The 17,784-nt window shown below is 45.7% G+C and overlaps 1 protein-coding gene across 1 annotated transcript in view; it reads left to right on the top strand.

The window, feature by feature from the left end:
• Window positions 1–17,784, top strand: part of PGM5 (phosphoglucomutase 5) — a 183,106-nt gene that overhangs the window by 140,749 nt on the left and 24,573 nt on the right. The window contains exon 10 of the mRNA XM_042964222.1: window positions 5,812–5,946. Within this exon, the coding sequence (XP_042820156.1) occupies window positions 5,812–5,946 (135 nt within the window). The remainder of the gene's footprint in view (window positions 1–5,811; window positions 5,947–17,784) is intronic.

Below are 17,784 nucleotides of genomic sequence, written 5' to 3' on the forward strand. Positions count from 1 at the left end.
ACAAAATGTGGTTCAGATGTTTCACAGGAGTATTTTCACCTTGAAGCCTTCCAGAGAAGTCCCTGGGATTTCCTGTGGGAGGTAACATCTGAGTGAGGCTCCGAGTCTCACTCTTCCACGCCTGTCTTGTCTTGGGGTTCACAGGCCTGGTGTGGCCAACTGACTGTGTATATGTGACGTTGTATTAGATTGCAGGGCCATATGCTGTTTCCCCCTGGAATTCATCCTAAGGCACTACTCGACTTCCAAATCACTGGTGGTAATGGACAGTTCCTCCTTCCCCGCCTGGCTGCAACATGTCTTAGATTCTCCAAGCACACATCTGGCGGCTCTGCGTGTGTTTAGCAACTCGCAGATTTCCCTGCGTTGATTTACACGAGGGCTTCAAAACAAAAAACAAACCCAACATGTACGCAGCCAACATGTATCGGATACCTGCTCTGCTTAAGGCTCTGTGCTCATCTGGGGGACCGTACAAAACACATGAGACAGGGTTCAAATAGTTCATGCGAAGCAATGTGGTTCACCCTAGAGTGACAGGCCTGGGGTCAAAAGACCTCATGTTCTGGCTCCTCGATTGGCTCGCTGTTACCTGAAGCAGTCTTGAACTTCCCCTTTCTTTCCAGTGAAGGGAGGAAGTGGCCTAGATGACTCTGAGGTCCTTCCTTCAGGACCATGATGGTCTCAATTGACCGACTTAGGAGGGGCATTTAGTTGTCGGAGAAGCCAGGCCAGTGGGAGTTCTGGAGAAAATAAATGGTAACAGATCCGTGAGCTTAGCAGTGATTGCAGAGAACATGGCACAGTTCTTAAAATAAAATTAATCTTAATTCTGCCTAATTTAAAAATAAATGTGCCATAAACTCTTCCCATTTAGGCTTTATTTGGCAATCTTCTGCAAAATCTGGAAGGTTGGATGGCTTCGAGCACAGTACCATTTTCATTAAAAGCTTAACATAAGAATAGTATTTATAGACTGATTTCTAATTTTCAAAGCACGTTTCGCATATAGTCTCTGATCTGTTGCTCACAACAACCCAGTAGGCCTGGCTGTATTGTTTTTCAACCCTTTTTAGGAAACTGAGACTTACAGAGCGTAAAGTGACTTACTCAAGGGGGGCCTGGATGGCTCAGTCCCTTAAGCGTCTGACTCTTGATTTTGGCTCAGGTCATGATCTCATGGTTTGTGGGTTGGAGCCCCGTGTCAGGCTCTGCCCTGACAGTGTGGAGCCTGCTTGGGATTCTCTGTCTCTCCATCTCTGCCCCTTCCCCATTCATGTGCGCCCTCTCTCTCTCTCTCTCTCTTTCTCTCTCTCTCTCTCAAAATAAATAAACTATAAGAAAAAGTGACTTGCTTAAGACCACCAGCTGAAAAGCCCAGCCAGAATTCCAGCCCTGTTGTTCTCCAGTTGTTATGCCTTTATCATTTCCAAACTGACTTTCTACAAGCGACAAACCAAAGAGGGGCAAATGCGGGGAGAAATTGAAAAGCTCTAGTGATAAATGGAAGCAAATTGGAGGATGTGGGGGTGGAAATACCTGCAAGGGAATGTAGCTCTTTAACCATCTTCCACTGGGACAAAGCTGAGATGGGCAAAGCCTCGTTCTTGTCACCGAGGCTACACCAACAGGCACTCGGTGGGAAGGAAAATGCTAAGCTGGAGGTAAACGTGCCCGTTTGGTACCCCGCTCCGTGATTGAGATTGTCTTAGGCCTCGCTGATTCCAATGCGCAGCAAATTTTGCAGTTAATGGACTTAGGATTTGTCTCGTGCCACACAAGTGGGGACAGGAACCCACCATGATTCAACTCCATTGTTTTTAGCCAAAACTGAACTTTGCCTTAAAAATGAAGGATGAGTAGATCCAGCATCATTCACAACGGCCCTTCAAGGTAAACATGTTAACCCCGGTTCTCTGATGGAGAATATAAGTGTGTTTTCATTGGGTCTGTGAGTCCTCCTTAAATGTGGGAGGGGGCATCCCAGGGGTGCTCACTCCAGTTGTCAAACACGCAGTGACATTCATTCGGGTGTTTGCAGAGAGCCTGCTGCGTGCCAGGCATTGTCCTGGGCTATGGGGATAAATGGTGTGAACAAGGACCATAAGGCTTTGGCCTTCCAGAGCTCACCAGCTGACGAAGGACCCAAAGACATGTTTCAGCAGTTCCAACACTGTAGGGTTAAGGCTAGAAGTGAGAGGAACTCCTTTTATTCATTTGTGCCGGGCCCTGTTTCTTCAGGAGGATTTGTGGCAGCAAAAACGTACATAATGAAGTTGTTAGGACATAAATAAGAAACAGAAATCAAGACTAGGGAAAATATAAATAAGAGTAGAGAGTCAAGAACAGAAGAAGAGAAATTCATAGTTATGCAAGTCATAAGGATCCACTTGGGCTGAACCTCAAATTTGGCATTAAGTGTTCTGGCAGCCATATTGAAAAGGGAACTATGGTTAGTTATTATTGACAGAAGACAAAAAATACCAGTTCCTCAGGGAAGGAAAGGCTTTCCTAACACTTGGCTCTTGAGGAAATGTCTCATGTGGAATTTGATACAATTTCCAAAAATATCCCGGAAGTGACTATAAAAGTGGGTTTTATAAGGGGGATACCTTGTAGACCCAGCAATGAAAGTGAGGATATGAAACTGAAATGCATTTTTTTTTAATTTGAGAGAGAGAGAGAGAGCGCACATGCGTGCGAATGGGATAAAAGGACAGAGGGAGAGAGAGAGAATCTTAAGCCGACTCCATGCTCCGTGTAGACTCTGATGCGGGGCTTGATCCCAAAATCCTGGGATCGTGACCTGAGCCTAAATCGAGAGTCAAATGATCAACTGACTGAGCCACCTACCCCTAAAATGCAATCTAATAAGTCAATTTTTGTCGTGAGTAGTCTGTCGGAAATACATCGATTTGGGTAACATGTATGTCCAGATGAATCTGTGGCTAGGTGCTAGAATAACTGGGGAAAATGCATGGATTAGACACTCTTATTTATACAAGTCTTCATAATTTTTCTCTATTGGGATTTTCTTTTCTCTTCTTTTTTAATAGGAAATTAATTGTCAAATTGGTTTCCATACAACACCCAGTACTCATCCCAACAGGTGCCCTCCTCAATGCCCATCACCCACTTTCCCCTCCCTCCTACCCACCATCAACCCTCAGTTTATTCTCAATTTTTAAGAGTCTCTATTGGGATTTTCATAAGCGCATAGATCAAATATCTTCTGGGAAAGGGTTGAAGGATAAGTATTTCGTGTTGCGGATCACATAACGGTTTATACCAGGAGTTAGCAAACATTTTTCTGTAAAAGATAGTAAATATTTTTGCCCTCGTGGGCCAGTTTCTGTCATAACTGTTCAGCTCTGCAGTTTTAACACAAAAGCAGCGTAGATAATACGCCGAATGGGGACAGCTGTGTCCCAATAAAACCCGATTTATAAAAATAGGTGGCAGGTCAAATTGGGCTGACAAACTATATTGCCAACCCCTGATGTAACCTACAAATTAAAAAAAGAAAAATTTATGACTGGTATCCTTTTTTTGGAATTACAGAACATTTAGGAACTTGGCAAGTCTTGGTCAGTGGCGACTTTGGCCTCATAATTTAATTGAGAGTAGGCGATGCATGCGGGAGAGAACATAGCTCACGTTCAGGGTGCACGTTCATTAGGTTCACTGGAGGAGCATGCAGCGCTAAAGCAATCCCATACAACTTCACGCATCAAAGTGACACTCAACAGACACGAAACCAGAGTTATCGCAGCACAGAACTGGGCTGGGTCTGAAATTTTTTTCCACCCATGCAGAGGAAGAGAATTGTGGTGCTCCTCACTTGGAGGTCTCACACAACACCATGGGTTCTCGTAAGATCCCACGGCTGGTTCCGTAGGAAGGAGAGACATTGGGCTAGCCTTTATCATCTTTTCAAGCGCCCAGTCAATTCCAGGATACCCGATGTAGATGCTAACCGAAATTCTATGAATACGGCCAAAGCTATGGTTACCCACAAGGAGAAAAATCATAACATGATTTCACTGTAAAAAAAAGAAAGAAAAAAAAAAAAGCTTAGTTGTGAGCTGATAACACATTTTGATGGTCTGCTATGGCCCGAGTTCTTAAATACCTCCCATTGGCCATATACCAATTGTGTAATGAATGGGAGCTACAATAAAGAGTTGAGTTTAGTGGTCATCGGAAGAGGTGGCCTTGAGTGGTTTGGAATCTACAACAGGTGGTTAGGGCTTCAGCCTTAATATTACTTTAACCGACGTCTGCATAAGTCCTAGTCCTGAGCAACCGGTCACCTACTCATGTGTCCCATATATGGTGGCAAAGGGAGTGCAGGCTTAAAAAGAAATAACAGCTTCAAAAGAGTATGTAAAACCATGACCGTGGATGCAGTTATGGAACCTTTGGGGCCTTATTGTCAGTTTGGGCATAATTTGGTATGTAACACCGATTGGTAGGGGATTGCTTCCTTTACTCTATTTAGAATGTCATAACTATTCACTTCTCTGGCAGCACAAGATGGGTAAGGAAACGGTTACTGCTCGTTGTAATGTGGTCACAATGTGGTCCAGGCTTACAGAGACCAAGTACTGTGTCTTTGTCTTCATATACCCAGGGCTTGGCCCAGGACTCAATCCCCAGGGACGATAAAATGTTTGCCCATTGAATGAATCCTGGTTAGCACCATCCTGTTTGCAGAGCTAGTATCATAGAGAGAGACAGGTTGCCAGGAAGGGAGGGGGCTCCTTTTTGTTACGCAAATCATGGCAGACAATGAATCGCTCCAAAAGAGGCTAAGGCTTTTTTGGGACTGGACAAGAAATGCCTGCAAAATTTAAAAAACAGAAAGCCATTCAGATGGAATCATAGTGCTCCCGCCCCACCGCAGCATTTGGGGGGTGGGGGTGGGTAAGGCATTAGCAGTCAGATTTATATGGGAGGTATATTTTTAATAATGGCTTATTCTTAGCAACCAAGATTTAAGGCCAGACAAGTTTCAAGGGCAAATGTCTCAGGGCAAATATCTGATGTCAAAGTCGCCCGAGACTTCTCCTTTTTCAGACATAACAACTGACCAGACTTATTATTTTGTTTCCTCTTCTTCTTTCCTCTGCCCCCTCCCAATATGCTTGTTTATAACAAGGGCTTTATCAGTTGTCTTAAGAAAACAAATTTCCTTCAACAAACATTACAGTATGATCTTACGGTCGTATTTTTCAAATATCCCTGCCACTAATGAAAACAGATGCACAGAGAACGGAGACAGTCTGAGCCAAAAGCACATTAATGCTGCCACAGCTCTGCCCCCACACCGTCCTGGTGGCCAGGGTGTAGAGTAAGAAGGAAGGACAGAGCCAAGAGGATGAGGTTGTATGCAGGAACCCCAGAATCCAGCTGAGGCTCCAAGCCCGAACGTTTCATTATAGGCCTTACTTGCTACCAGGGAATGTGAGTGCGAGGAAAGAATCAAAATAGATGAACTTAAAGCAAAGGGCGGGGGGGAGGGGGGATGGGTAACCTTAACACAGGTAATTTGCTTGACTGTCATAAAGAAATTGCCTACTTCCACTGCATCCAGGGACAAACTTTGACCCCAGGGACATTTATTAAATATCATCCCCTCCTTTTCCCTCCACCTCTTTCTGGTTCCCACATCTCCCGACCAAGGGAACATGAGCGTCTGTTCAGTTTTGCCCCTAAGTCTCCCCCAGCAATAACCACGAGTAGGTATTAATTGTTACTACCTGCGTATTCTTTGGCTCACTGACCCGTTCTGGGTGTTCTTGGTCTCAGGGCCTAAGGATCATTTTCTCAGACGCCTCACGGCTCATCTTTCGGCTTAGTTCCTCCAGTGGTATGCGGGCCACCATCAGACTGTATGCGGAGAGCTACGAGAGGGACCCCGGCGGTCATGACCAGGAGCCTCAGGTACGAAAGCAGAGCTGTGTCCTCAGCAATATGTCTCGTCACTCCTGGAAAATTTAGGGAGCTCTCGTGGGCCTTTAGTGGGGGTTATCTGTCTTTCTGGAAAGTAAATTCCATATCGATGGATCCAGCTAGAGGACAGGCTTAGAGTAACTCTAAGCAGATTTCCTTCCTTCCTTCCTTCCTTCCTTCCTTCCTTCCTTCCTTCCTTCCTTCCCTCCCTCCCTCCCTCCCTCCCTCCCTCCCTCCCTCCTTCCTTCCTTCCTTCCTTCCTTCCTTCCTTCCTCCCTTCCTCCCTTCCTTCTTTCCTTCTTTCCTCGCAATGCTTGAAACAGAAAATTGGGCTCCAGCCTCTATGATGGGTTTAGACCAGCACCTCCCAAATGACTTCCCTTTCTTGACTATACTGCAGCTTGTTAATTGGGGGTGATATCAAGAGACAGCACTTGTATGGATGAAGGAATGTTTAGTTAGAGTCAAGCTGGTCACAGTCCTCAGAGCCTTAACTCTGCACATGTAAATAAAGAATCTCCAGGTGTTTGGCAAACTCTGGGCTGGATCCTGACCTTGAGGTGCACAGGTGCTACTCTGGGCCTCCTCTCTGAGACTGCTGCAGAGCCCAGATTCTCTTGAGAAGAAGGTCTGCATTTAAAGTTAGGGAGGCTAAGCTAGGCCAGCCAAGGCTGGGCCACCCTGTGTTTGGCAGAGTCCTTTCCTGTTGTCAACAATAGAGCCGATTAAGAACTCAGAAAGTACGTATCCCCACTGCCACATCCATCAATGCTGCAGGCGACATTAAAACCAGAAAGGACCCACCAGAACATTGGGTACCTCCAGCTACAGTGCTGGCCGCCCCTTGCCGCCTTGGTCTTTACTCCACCCTGGGTTCTGAAGCAGAGTCCTTGATAAGGTGGTTCCTTGAGATGAAGACAGTGGTTCCGTGCTTCTGTTGTGGAGAAGTAGAGAAGCAAAGAGAAACCCACTGCTTCTCATTTTCGAGTGACTCAGAATTTCCAGTGAGAATTTGCCGTAGTTGGGCCCTAGAATGATCTCAGAGAGGGTCTTCTTTCACTGTCAGCGGTTTAACGCGTTTTCCTTAAAATGGTACCTCTCTCAGGAGAGTCTCGAAGAACCAGATCAATATGGAGCCGTAGATCGTTACACGCGGCCCTGTAGCCAGAAGATCTGTTTGGAGGCAAATCATCCCAGATGGGGCAGTAGAGACCCTGGAGGCTGACAGCTAGTGTGAGGGTCACCCAGCGCATGAAGCAGCAGAGCAGGAAGCCAGTATAAGGTCCTTGGCCCTTCCCGGTCGGAATCACAGGCTTTCCATTCAAGGATGGGCCATGCTCTGCCAACATAATTGGTCAGTGAGTACATTTCACCCAAGATAGTACCAAATCGTGCAAGAATTGGAGGCTTACCGTCTCTTTCCATATAAAACCCTTCTCCTCTCATGTTGGGAAATGAGATTAAATCAAGGGCCTAGAAGTCCAGAGCTACAGACAGGGGGAGGAATGATATTCCTGGCCTCAGCCACTCTGACTCACTCTGACTCGAGGCTAGTTTTTCTCAGCATTCTTTTCCCTATTTGCACCGGGTAAGTGGTTATGATATCTGCTGATTTTTATTTACCTCCCACACGGACCGCAGGAATATGACATCCAGGCCTTTAGACACGTGTGAAAACAGTCCTGTGCACAAGTGAGTTTCTCGCTGAGGTGTTACACACAAGCCAAGTGGTGCTCCCCCTCGCCTTTTCTTCCCCCAAAGCTTCCTTTGAAGCTGGAAACCTCCATAGGCCTGGGTTGTGTGTTAAGTATATGCTTCAGTCTGTGGGTAAAGAAAACATAAGTAATGCTCGTTTCCACGTAGTTTCCGTTCTGTAGGTTTAAAGAGTTCACCATCGGTTGGGGATTCCTTTCATTGATCGTGTTCTTCTGATCAGTCATCTAGATGCCCTCTCTTTTCCGTCATGAGTGAGGGTCTTCCCAGATGTGGCTCGGTGGGCCTCACCATATTTAGGTCACGATCCAGCTAAAAATTTTACATTAAAATCGAACTCCTTATTAAAATATCTTGTGTCATTGACTCACCAACTTAAGCCCTGTCGCATAATACATTCAAGTCGAGATGTAATTTAGAATAAGATTTTGAAAGACATCTGATCCCCTAAGGAAGGGGAAGGAGACACCAGCAGGCTCACCCATCACAGTACTGCTGAACCACACCTAGGCGCTTGACGACTTCACTATACCTCCTCATTGCATTGCTTTCCCAGAAGCCCAGCTTCTGCCTTCCAAGAGCTCTGGGAGGAAGAGCCATTGGTCAAGTGTTAACAGAGACCAAAGATAAGCCATGCTCCTCGAGTTATTACTGCTCCCGGGCCTGATGGGCAAAGACCAGCTGTGTTGCTTCCTCAGCTGCAGAGACCTCTTCACCCCCCCCCCCTTTTAGCTTGTTCCCATTGGCAGCCCAGAAAACAGAACAAATACCCCTTCTCCCCTCACCCACCCCCCACACTTAGACACCAATAAAGTATCTCTCGAATGTCTAGAGATCCCATTGATAAACGTATCCAATTCAACAGGTGTTAATGTCTCACCTGCCCTGACTCAAAACCCACCTACCTTCCAGTTAATCACCAGAGGACTAGAGAATTCTCTTCACCTGACTTCTTGGCATCTGGCTATTTTACTTGGCACGTGGAGAGTTCCTGGTCCGGACATCTCTAAAAAGTTTTTATTGAAGTTCTAGTTAGTTAACGTGCAGCGTTGCATTCGTCTCAGGTCATACAATGTAGTGTCCATCCATCAGCCGGTGTGCATCACAACAGGGGCACTCCTTAATCCCCATCACCTACTTCACCCGTCCCCCCCCCCCCACCTCTGGTAACCTCAGTTTGTTCTCCACAGTTACGAGTCCGTTTCTTGGTTTTCCTCTCCTTTTGCGCCCCTTTGCTGGTTTCTTTTGCTTCTTTAGTTCCACATATGAGTGAAATCATATGGTATTTGTCTTTGTATAATAATTTCTTAACTACATCAAAAAATATTATTTGTAAATGAGAGAGAGAGAGAGAGAGAGAGAGAGAGAGAGAGAGAGAGAGAGAAAGAGAATCCCAAGAAGGCCCTGTGCTGCCTGCACAGAGCCTGACGTGGGGCTCGATCTGACGAACTCATGAGATCATGACCCGAGCAGAAACCGAGTCAGACGCTGAACCGACTGAGCTACCCAGGTGCCCCATCACACACACAAATTTTTTTTTTTTTAATTTTATCCATCTGTGCCTGGGAACAGGTGGTGAGGGGAGGAGGAGAGGTGAGGGGAGGTGAGAGGTCTCTCACCCCTGGTGAGAGGAGATGCTCACTCTGTGTCCTGGGTAAATCAGGCAAGCCTCCGAGGCCTGTTTCTGGAAGATCACATCGTTTTGAAAATAGAAGATTCCTTTAATTTTACTGGCCATCAGTAGGCCTCCAATAAGCCCTCAAACCAGCTGGTAATAATTTGGAAAAAGGGATGAGCCAAAGGATCTCAGTTCACAGGTGACCGGAAACAGTCCAAGTGTTTCCATTTTCGTTCCCACCAAGTTTATTAGCAGAACTGCTAAATTAAATGTTTATTTACCTTCTTTCCTTTTCCCTTTGAACCTGAGGGTGGAGTGGCTAACGAACAATAAAAGATCCAAAAGGAAAAGGAAGGAGAAGTTTTGCTAAGGGCTGGATAATCACAGCCTGATAATCAGCTCTGGCTAATCAACACTTGGCTTTAACACTTGGTACTTTAATTGCAGAATAAAACCACACCCTATCCCACCCCAGGTTTTGGAAGGGGCCCAGTTCTCCCCAACCCTCCTTATAATCAACGGACTTTATGAATTTCTGATAAGCTGTAGATAGAATAAGGACCAATATCTAAGCACCAGGAGTCAAATTGGAATTCATCTGTCCAACCAAGGGCTGGTTGCCATTTTACTCTTCTTGTTCTTATGACTTTATAATCTAGAAATGTTAAGTCCAGAGCCATTTTGTGTTTTATATTGGGAGAACATAGAACTTCTCATCTAAACCAGGATATTTTTGAGAATGAAATGGGGCACTGATAGTAATTATGTTGAGAATGTCCCCGGTAAACCAGGATATAAGGTTACTCTAGTGACGTGCCTTTGTGCTATCCTAGATCTGCACATCTCTTTAGAGGTGGGTTCCCGAGGGCACTAGCAACATAAACCTAGTAGTACAAAGGGAACGAACCAGTTGGATCCATGGTTCTAACAAAGCAGGACCACTTGGCTGGCTGGCTGGTTGTGGGGGGCGGGGGGGTTGCTGGTGTTGATAAAGATATCTGTGCCCGGTCCTCCCTCTGAGAGATTCAACTTTAATTGTTCTGGGGGAGGGACTGCGTTTTTGAACAGCCTCCCAGATAAGTCTAGTTAGATGATGCTCTCAAACTTCAGTGTTTATTTCAATCACCTGGGGATCTTGTTAAAAATGCAGATTCTGACTCAGTCTGAGGAAGGCCAGGGAGTCTGCCTTTCTAACAAACTCTGAGGTCATGCTGTGTTGCCGGTCCAGGAGCCACACTTTGAATAGCAGAGTTGGATGAACCGCTAAGCCTTAAAGACAGGTCATTGAATTCTTGACAATTGTAGGAAAAGCAATACCTTTATTGTTTTAAAAGTTTTTAAGTTCATTTATTTAATTTGAGAGAGAGAAAGAGTGTGAGCAGGGGGAGGGGCAGAGAGAGAGAGAGGGAAAGGGAAAAAATCCCAAGCAGGCTCCCTCCTGTCAGTGCAGAGCCCAACATGGGGCTCAAACCCATGAACCCCGTGATCATGACCTGAGCTGAAACCAAGAGCCAGATGCTCAACCAACTGAGCCGCCCAGGTGCTTGAGCAATTCCTGTTTTTACTGTGCTCGCATGCACGGGGCTCTAGATTTCTCTCTCCAGTAGCCCACTGGAATGAACTGGAATGTCTTCCAGGCACCTCCAACTTGACTTACTGCAGAAGCAGCCTCCTGCCAGCTTCCCTCATCCCTCCTTGCTCCAGAAGACCCCTCCTTCTTTACCTGAGGGAGTCTTCATCTCTCTCGGTCAATGGCAGTTCCGTCCTTCCCAGAGGGTTCAGCCAAAATCCTAGGAATCATCCTTGACTCTTTTGTTCTTCCTCCCATACTTCACATCCAACAGCAAACCCTATCGATGACCTTCAAAGCACAACCGGAGTCTGACCCCACCTTACCACCTCTACCATTTCTCCCCAGGACCAAGCTCCTGTCCTGGCCTCTCGATGACTGGCATTAGCTTCCTACCCGGTCTCTCTCCTTTTCTCCTCTTGCCCACTCCACCCCCGCATACCGAAAGTCTTAGCACAGCAACCAGGATGACTTTTTTTTTTTAAGTTAGATCCCCTAATCGCTCTGGTACAATCCTCCAGTGGCTCCCTATCTCACTCGGGGAAGAGGGAAGAGCCAAAACCCGTACCAGGGGAACCAGCCCCCTGCTGGAAATGATCCCCTTCTCCCTCTGACCTCGTCTCCTACCTCTTGTCCTGTGTCTTTCTGCCCTCCAGCCGTTGTTCTGTGCACATACCAAAGACACTCTGCCTCCTGCCGCTTAAAAGTGGCTGCTTCCTCTGCCTGGGGTGCTTTTCCCTCCAATATCTCTGTGGCTTGACCTCTTGTTTCCTACTTGAGGACTCCCCTGGCCGCCCTATGTAAAATAACCCTCACATTTGCATACCGTTTATCTTTCTCACCCTGCTTTACTTTCCTCCATGGCACTTACCCCATCTCACACATATATTCACTTGCTTTACTGTCTGTCTCTACCAGTAGAATGTAAACACCGGGAAAAAAGTGTGTAAACACTTTGTCAGTGTTCTTCGCTGTTTCCCCAAGCGCACAGAATACTATCTGGCAGAAGGTAAATGCCCGATAGAATTTTGCCAAACAAATGAAATATTCAGTGTTAATTACTTCCGAACATCTCAGACGCATTATATCACCTGGGAAACTGAAGTATTCTGTACTCAGTATGAACCTTGGTGCTACCATCAGGTTTTCTCTTACACTTGAAAGTTTGAAGCAAATTGTTGTCATTTTTAAGGTCCCTGCCAAGTGCCAGGAACCATTCTAGATACGTTAGATATGCCCATTATTTTGTTCATCGTTCCAGTGCCCACCGCCCCCCCCCCCAGAGTAGAATTATCATCCTTCTTTTTCAAGTTGGTAAACTGAGTCAGGGAGCCATTAATAGGGAGCAGGCAGTTTCTGGATTGGAGAGGCAAACTAGCTCTTCATGAAACCCAGGTTGTCCATGCTAACCCTGAGGTCCAAGGAGAGAGGATTTCCTCCTACCTCTATGCTTGAACCCAAGGCTGCATCTGGAGCCTTAGTTCAGTATTTACTTACTGAGATACTGTTTTTTCCCTCACACCAACCAATCCCCTGTTTCTTAGACATCGGTGGGTGCCCAGCAGGTAAATTCAGTTCTGACACTAACTACCCGGAGTTAGCCCAGACCCCACAGATTAAGGGCGCAGTCCCACAAGACTGCCCCCACTTAAGAAAGGGGTGCCCAGGCTCCCCACATTTCTGTTCATTAGAATACACATTCAGGAGTTCCCATGATCCCCTCCTCAGCTTTGGTAATTTGCTAGAATGACTCACAGAACCCAGGAAAGCACTTTGCTTACTACTGGTGGTTTATTATAAAAGATACAACTCAAGAATGGCCAAACGGAAGAGATTCATAGTGCAAGGTAGGGGGGGAAGGGTGCTCAGAGCTCCCATGGCTCCTCCTGGCACACCACCCTCCCAGGACCTTGAGGTGGTCACCAACGTAGAGGCTCTCTGAACCCTGTTTAGGAGTTTTTACAGAGGTTTCGTTACATAGATATGATTGATTAAATCACTGGGCATTGGTGATTGAACTTCACCTCCAGCCCTTCTCCCTTCCTGGGAGGCTGGGATTTCCAACCCTCTAATCACCTGATGGTTTCCTCAGGCTGCAGCCCTCATTCTGAAGCCATCTGGGGTCTGTAAGAGTCACGGCGTCCGCATAAACTCAGGTGTGGTCGAAAGGGACTTACTATGATTAACAAATCCACTCATGTCACTCAGGTAGTGCAAAGGATTTGGGGAGCTCTGTGCCAGGAGCCAGGGACAAAGACCAAATATGTGGTTTTTTATACCACACTTATAAATGTGGGTAAATGTAAGTGCTCTGAAAACAACCAGTTCTCCCTCCCTTAATTTGAGTTAGCAAGGAACAGGTTTTAAAAAAATCATCTAAAACATAATGTTCTAGATACATCCTCGTTGGGTTTTATACGCAACGGGGCATCTAAAGTGAGGGGTTAAAAACTAGGGGAATAAAATTAGAAATGATATGTGTGATGGGGAAGAATTGGAAACAATGGCGTTCAGAAGTGAAAAACATAAATGGATACCCACTTAGGTATTCAGTTTTCATGACAACATGAAAATGTATATACGTGTATGTTTGTGTTTGTACATGCTTATGTGTGTATGTATGTGCGTGTGGTTTGTATACATATATACATATACACACAGAGTTTTGGATTCATAGTTAAATATATGTGAAAAACATCATGTTGTTACTTAGAAAATCTGCGCAGGGATGTATTAATAGCCTTACATGAAGAAAAAGATGAGAAGGCAGTTCATTTTCTTTTTCTCCTCAGAGTTTAGTCTGGATTGCTATAATTTGAAAATATGGAGGAGGGTGGAGTGATGTAGAGAGAGTTTAGAAAAGAAACACGTGGTTAAAGGGTTGGGGTGTCAACTCTCTGGCCAAGTTAAAGAGCGGGCTCATTTTGCCTGTCAGGGAGGCATGACCTGGAGGCCTTCAGGAATTAAAAGAATAATACGATGCAGAGAAAGATGACCAGCTGTTCTCCATAACTAATGAATATGTAATGTGATGAAATAAACTCAAGCTGAACTGGAAGGGATTCAGACTGACTGTTAGAACAATTTCTCAACTGTGAGGGCGTCTGCCCAAGTAAGATGGCCGGTTTGTGCTTTTCTCGGAGTCTCTATGACCACACAGATTTAAATAATTTTTAAATAGAGGCAGGCGTGGAAAGGATGGAACAAGGTAATGTGTCAGCGTTTTCTAGAACTTTAAAATTGGAGTTCTGTGACTATTATTTAAAAAAAAAAAGGAAACAAACAGGGTCTGGTCAGGTGGGTTAGATTCCCCTCTAGTGGCATAGAAATGAAATTAGGACAGCTGTGTTTTCACAAAGCCGAGTCACTTGGAGCCGAATGAAACTTGAGAGAACAACAAAGATGTGTGAGTTTTCTTTATTTCTACTCACTCAGGTGAATAGCCTCCTAAAGAGAGTGAGCGGAGCAGTCCTTTCTCTCCCTAGATACTGCAGTCTGCACTCGCGCTTTGCTATTCCTCTGGGTTGTTTTCCTTGGATCGAAGAACTGGGATCATCACCTGTGGGTGTGTGAAAAACTCCCTTGGGCCTTTCCCTGCCTCTGCTGGGATCAGAACCCTCTTCAAGGTACTGAATGGGCACTCAATCCTTTGTGGGCAAGCGTGTGCCCTGACGAGAGCTGACTGCGGCTGTAAACCACTCATGGTGAGCCCACAGACAAAGCCTAGCTCAATTCCCCCCTTTTGGCAATAAGCACAAAAGAGACCCTTCTTCCAAATCTTCTAAGGCTGTCTGGCATTGCCATTTTACCCCCCAAGAACCTGGTGGCCTTAAGAAGCAGAAGAACTAAAAGGCGTGCCTTGATCCTGGCTTTGGGTCAATTGTAAATTAAGGTTTAGAGACCCAAAGCCCGGAAAAAATTGTATTTCCCCTCCCTACTTCCCCCTATGGAATTCAAAATAAAAACAAAGTTAGCTTCAAAAACAAATGTCAGGAAATCCAACAAAACTTTTGGTTTTTCCTTCTGAGGCTGTTTATTTCCGTGTCTCTGCTTTGCTGTGCCCAAAGCGCATGCCTCCCCAGCCATTGGTGAACCTGGCACAGTTTGTGTCCACAAATCGCAGAGTCTTGCTGGGTCTTGTTTACTCAGCCTGAAAAGGGAGCATGAATGAATTTGCCTTGGTTACACAAGTACAGAGGGTCACTGGCCATAACTCCTCTCACCAGATGAATGGGTTTGACAACTGTGGCGAGCACAATCTGTCTTTCCCGGCATCCTCTTTGTTCCAGCCCAGATACACCGCACAAGCAAGTTTCCCTTCAGCACAAAGCTACCCGAATCTCATCAGCTGGCAGTGATTCAGGCTTTCTTTGAAGCAGTGCTCTTCTTTGGTGGATAGTAAATCATTTCCTTTGCTCATAAACAAAAGTGTTTCTTGGTCAATGAATACTGGCGGTGAAAGTGGAGGTTGCCTGGGACCTTCAGGAGAAGGCCCTGGACTAGACTATGCCCTCAAGCAGTATCAGGAGGAGACATTGCCTGGGCTCGCCACCGCGGTCGTGCATTTTTCTTGGGGAACATACGTTCTGGGTGGTTAAGGGGAGGAATGTGGCTGTTTTAGCTCTCCTGTCTGCTCTTGGATGATTTCAAGTTTGACATCCTCATCCCAGAAAGAGAAACCCCGTTCCGGGTGAAGTGAGGGAGTTCTCCGTCCTTTGTTTTTGCCTCCCAGGAAAGCTGAGAGGTATGACAAACTCTGGAAGGGCAGCATTTCAGTCCCAGAATGCTTAGGTCTTAGGAGAGAAAACAGCGAAAGGTTTATGAAATTCTTGCTTTGTGGGTTGTGTATGCTTGGTTTTTGTTTTTGTTTTTGTTTTTTTTTAATACTTATTTATTTTTGAGACAGAGAGAGACAGAGCATGAACAGGGAAGGGCCAGAGAGAGAGGGAGACACAGAATCCGAAACAGGCTCCAGGCTCTGAGCGGTCAGCACAGAGCCCGACGCGGGGCTCGAACTCACGGACCGTGAGATCATGACCTGAGCCGAAGTCGGACGCTTAACCGACTGAGCCACCCAGGCGCCCTAATGCTTGTTTATTTTATTTTGCTTTGGGTTTTATTTCCAAGCATTTCTGTTTGTAGAAATCATCATGGAAGGTGCTGTTTGGTAACTTGGGGCCTGTGTATTCCAAAGTTAATGATGGGCAGATGGGAGGTAATGAGGCCATGAGAGTGTTTTAATATGTAGGTTTTATTATTTAGGTATGGCGAGGCCAACAGATTAGGAGACAATCGCCACTGAAAAGATGGCCGGTTACTCCTTGTTCCCAGGAGGACCGGGCATGCCGCTCCATTCAGGGACACAGGGGGAATCACCAATTATGAGGCAGAAAGAGTCGGGGGGAAATGTGGGCAAGAGCTTTTATTACCAGACTTAGCAGACTGAGGAGACTTAGGATTGGCTAGTTTGAATAATTTTGGCAGGCTCTGAGGCGGAGGGGCTGTTCCTGGTTGTCTGATACCTGGCCCTTGGGTGATTAGGGCTGGTGGACCGTGGCCCAGAATGTGAAAGTCCCCTAAAGGAGATATTTGGGGATGGGACTTGGGATTGATTGGTCTGCATATGAAAGGTGTGTTGATAGGGCACCTATTTGCTACCTCTAGAAATTAGCTAACCCTGGGAGGAGCAAACCCTCCCACTATTAACAAGGCCACAAGATGTCAAAGCACCACAATAAAAGCCATGTGTCATATGGAGAGGAAAAGACAGAAACACAGTCACTTTTCCAGGTGTTTGGGGGCACCAGGATTTTGGCCCAATGTCCCATTGTCCCACCATTGGGCTTTGGAATCAGACACCCTTGGCCTTGAGCCCTTGGCAACTTAATCTGTAAGCTTCAGTTACTTTTCAGTCATATGGGGATAGAAATACTTTTTATTTCGTAGGATTGTTGCGATAATTAAATGAAATCATTCGTACAGAGTGTTTTGGACAATGGCACACGCAAAGTGCTCAATAAATGTCAGCTGTTACTAATATTGTTCTTGCCATTATTTTTATTAATAGCAGTGGAGACCAATTTTCTGATCACACGAAGATCAAAGAGTCTCAGACTAATTAGTAATTTGTTTTGTTGGGGTTGTCCAATAGTCCTATTCTATCCAAGACAGGGTGCAATTGGTTGGTTGTTCCCAACTCATTTGCCAGAGAGAAAGGATTTGAAGACAAGAGCAGGTGTGAGACAAAGGGTGGGCTCATTGGAGAGAAGATTATGAAATCTCTGTTGCTGGTTGTAAGATAAGTGCTTGATGGCTTCAGAGTATTAAATGCAAAAACTTAGCCCTACGGAAGAGGTGTTAACAACTTTTCTCTACAAAGGGCCAAATAGCAAATACTTTTAAGATCTGCTAGCTGTGTTAGTTTGCTGGGGCTGACGTCATAAAGTACCGGAGGCCAGGTGGCTTAAACGATAGAAATTTATTATCTCCCAGTTTTGGAGGCTGGAAATTCAAATTCAAGGCATTGACAGGGTTGGTTTTCATCTAGGGGCTGTGAGGAAAGATCTGTTCTTGACCTCCCTTCTTGGTTTGTGGATGGCCACCTTCTCCCTCCACTTCTTCACATCATCTTCTCTCTGTGGATGTCTGTGTCCAGATTTTTCCTTCTTATAAGGATACCAGTCACATTGGATCAGGGCCCACCCCAATGACCTCACTCTAACTTGATTGCCTCTGCAAAGACCCTGTCTCCAAAGAAGATCGCTTTCTGAGGGACTGGGGGAGGGTCAGGACTCCGACATGAATTTCGAGGAGGTCACATTAGTCCTATGGAACTGTGTTACCAGTTGTCAACTGCCATTGTAGCACAAAAGCAGCCACAGACAATGCATAAATCAATTAGTACATTTACTTATGGACAACAGAATTT

Source organism: Panthera tigris, chromosome D4, assembly GCF_018350195.1.
Source record: "Panthera tigris isolate Pti1 chromosome D4, P.tigris_Pti1_mat1.1, whole genome shotgun sequence".
Classification (NCBI taxonomy): domain Eukaryota; kingdom Metazoa; phylum Chordata; class Mammalia; order Carnivora; family Felidae; genus Panthera; species Panthera tigris.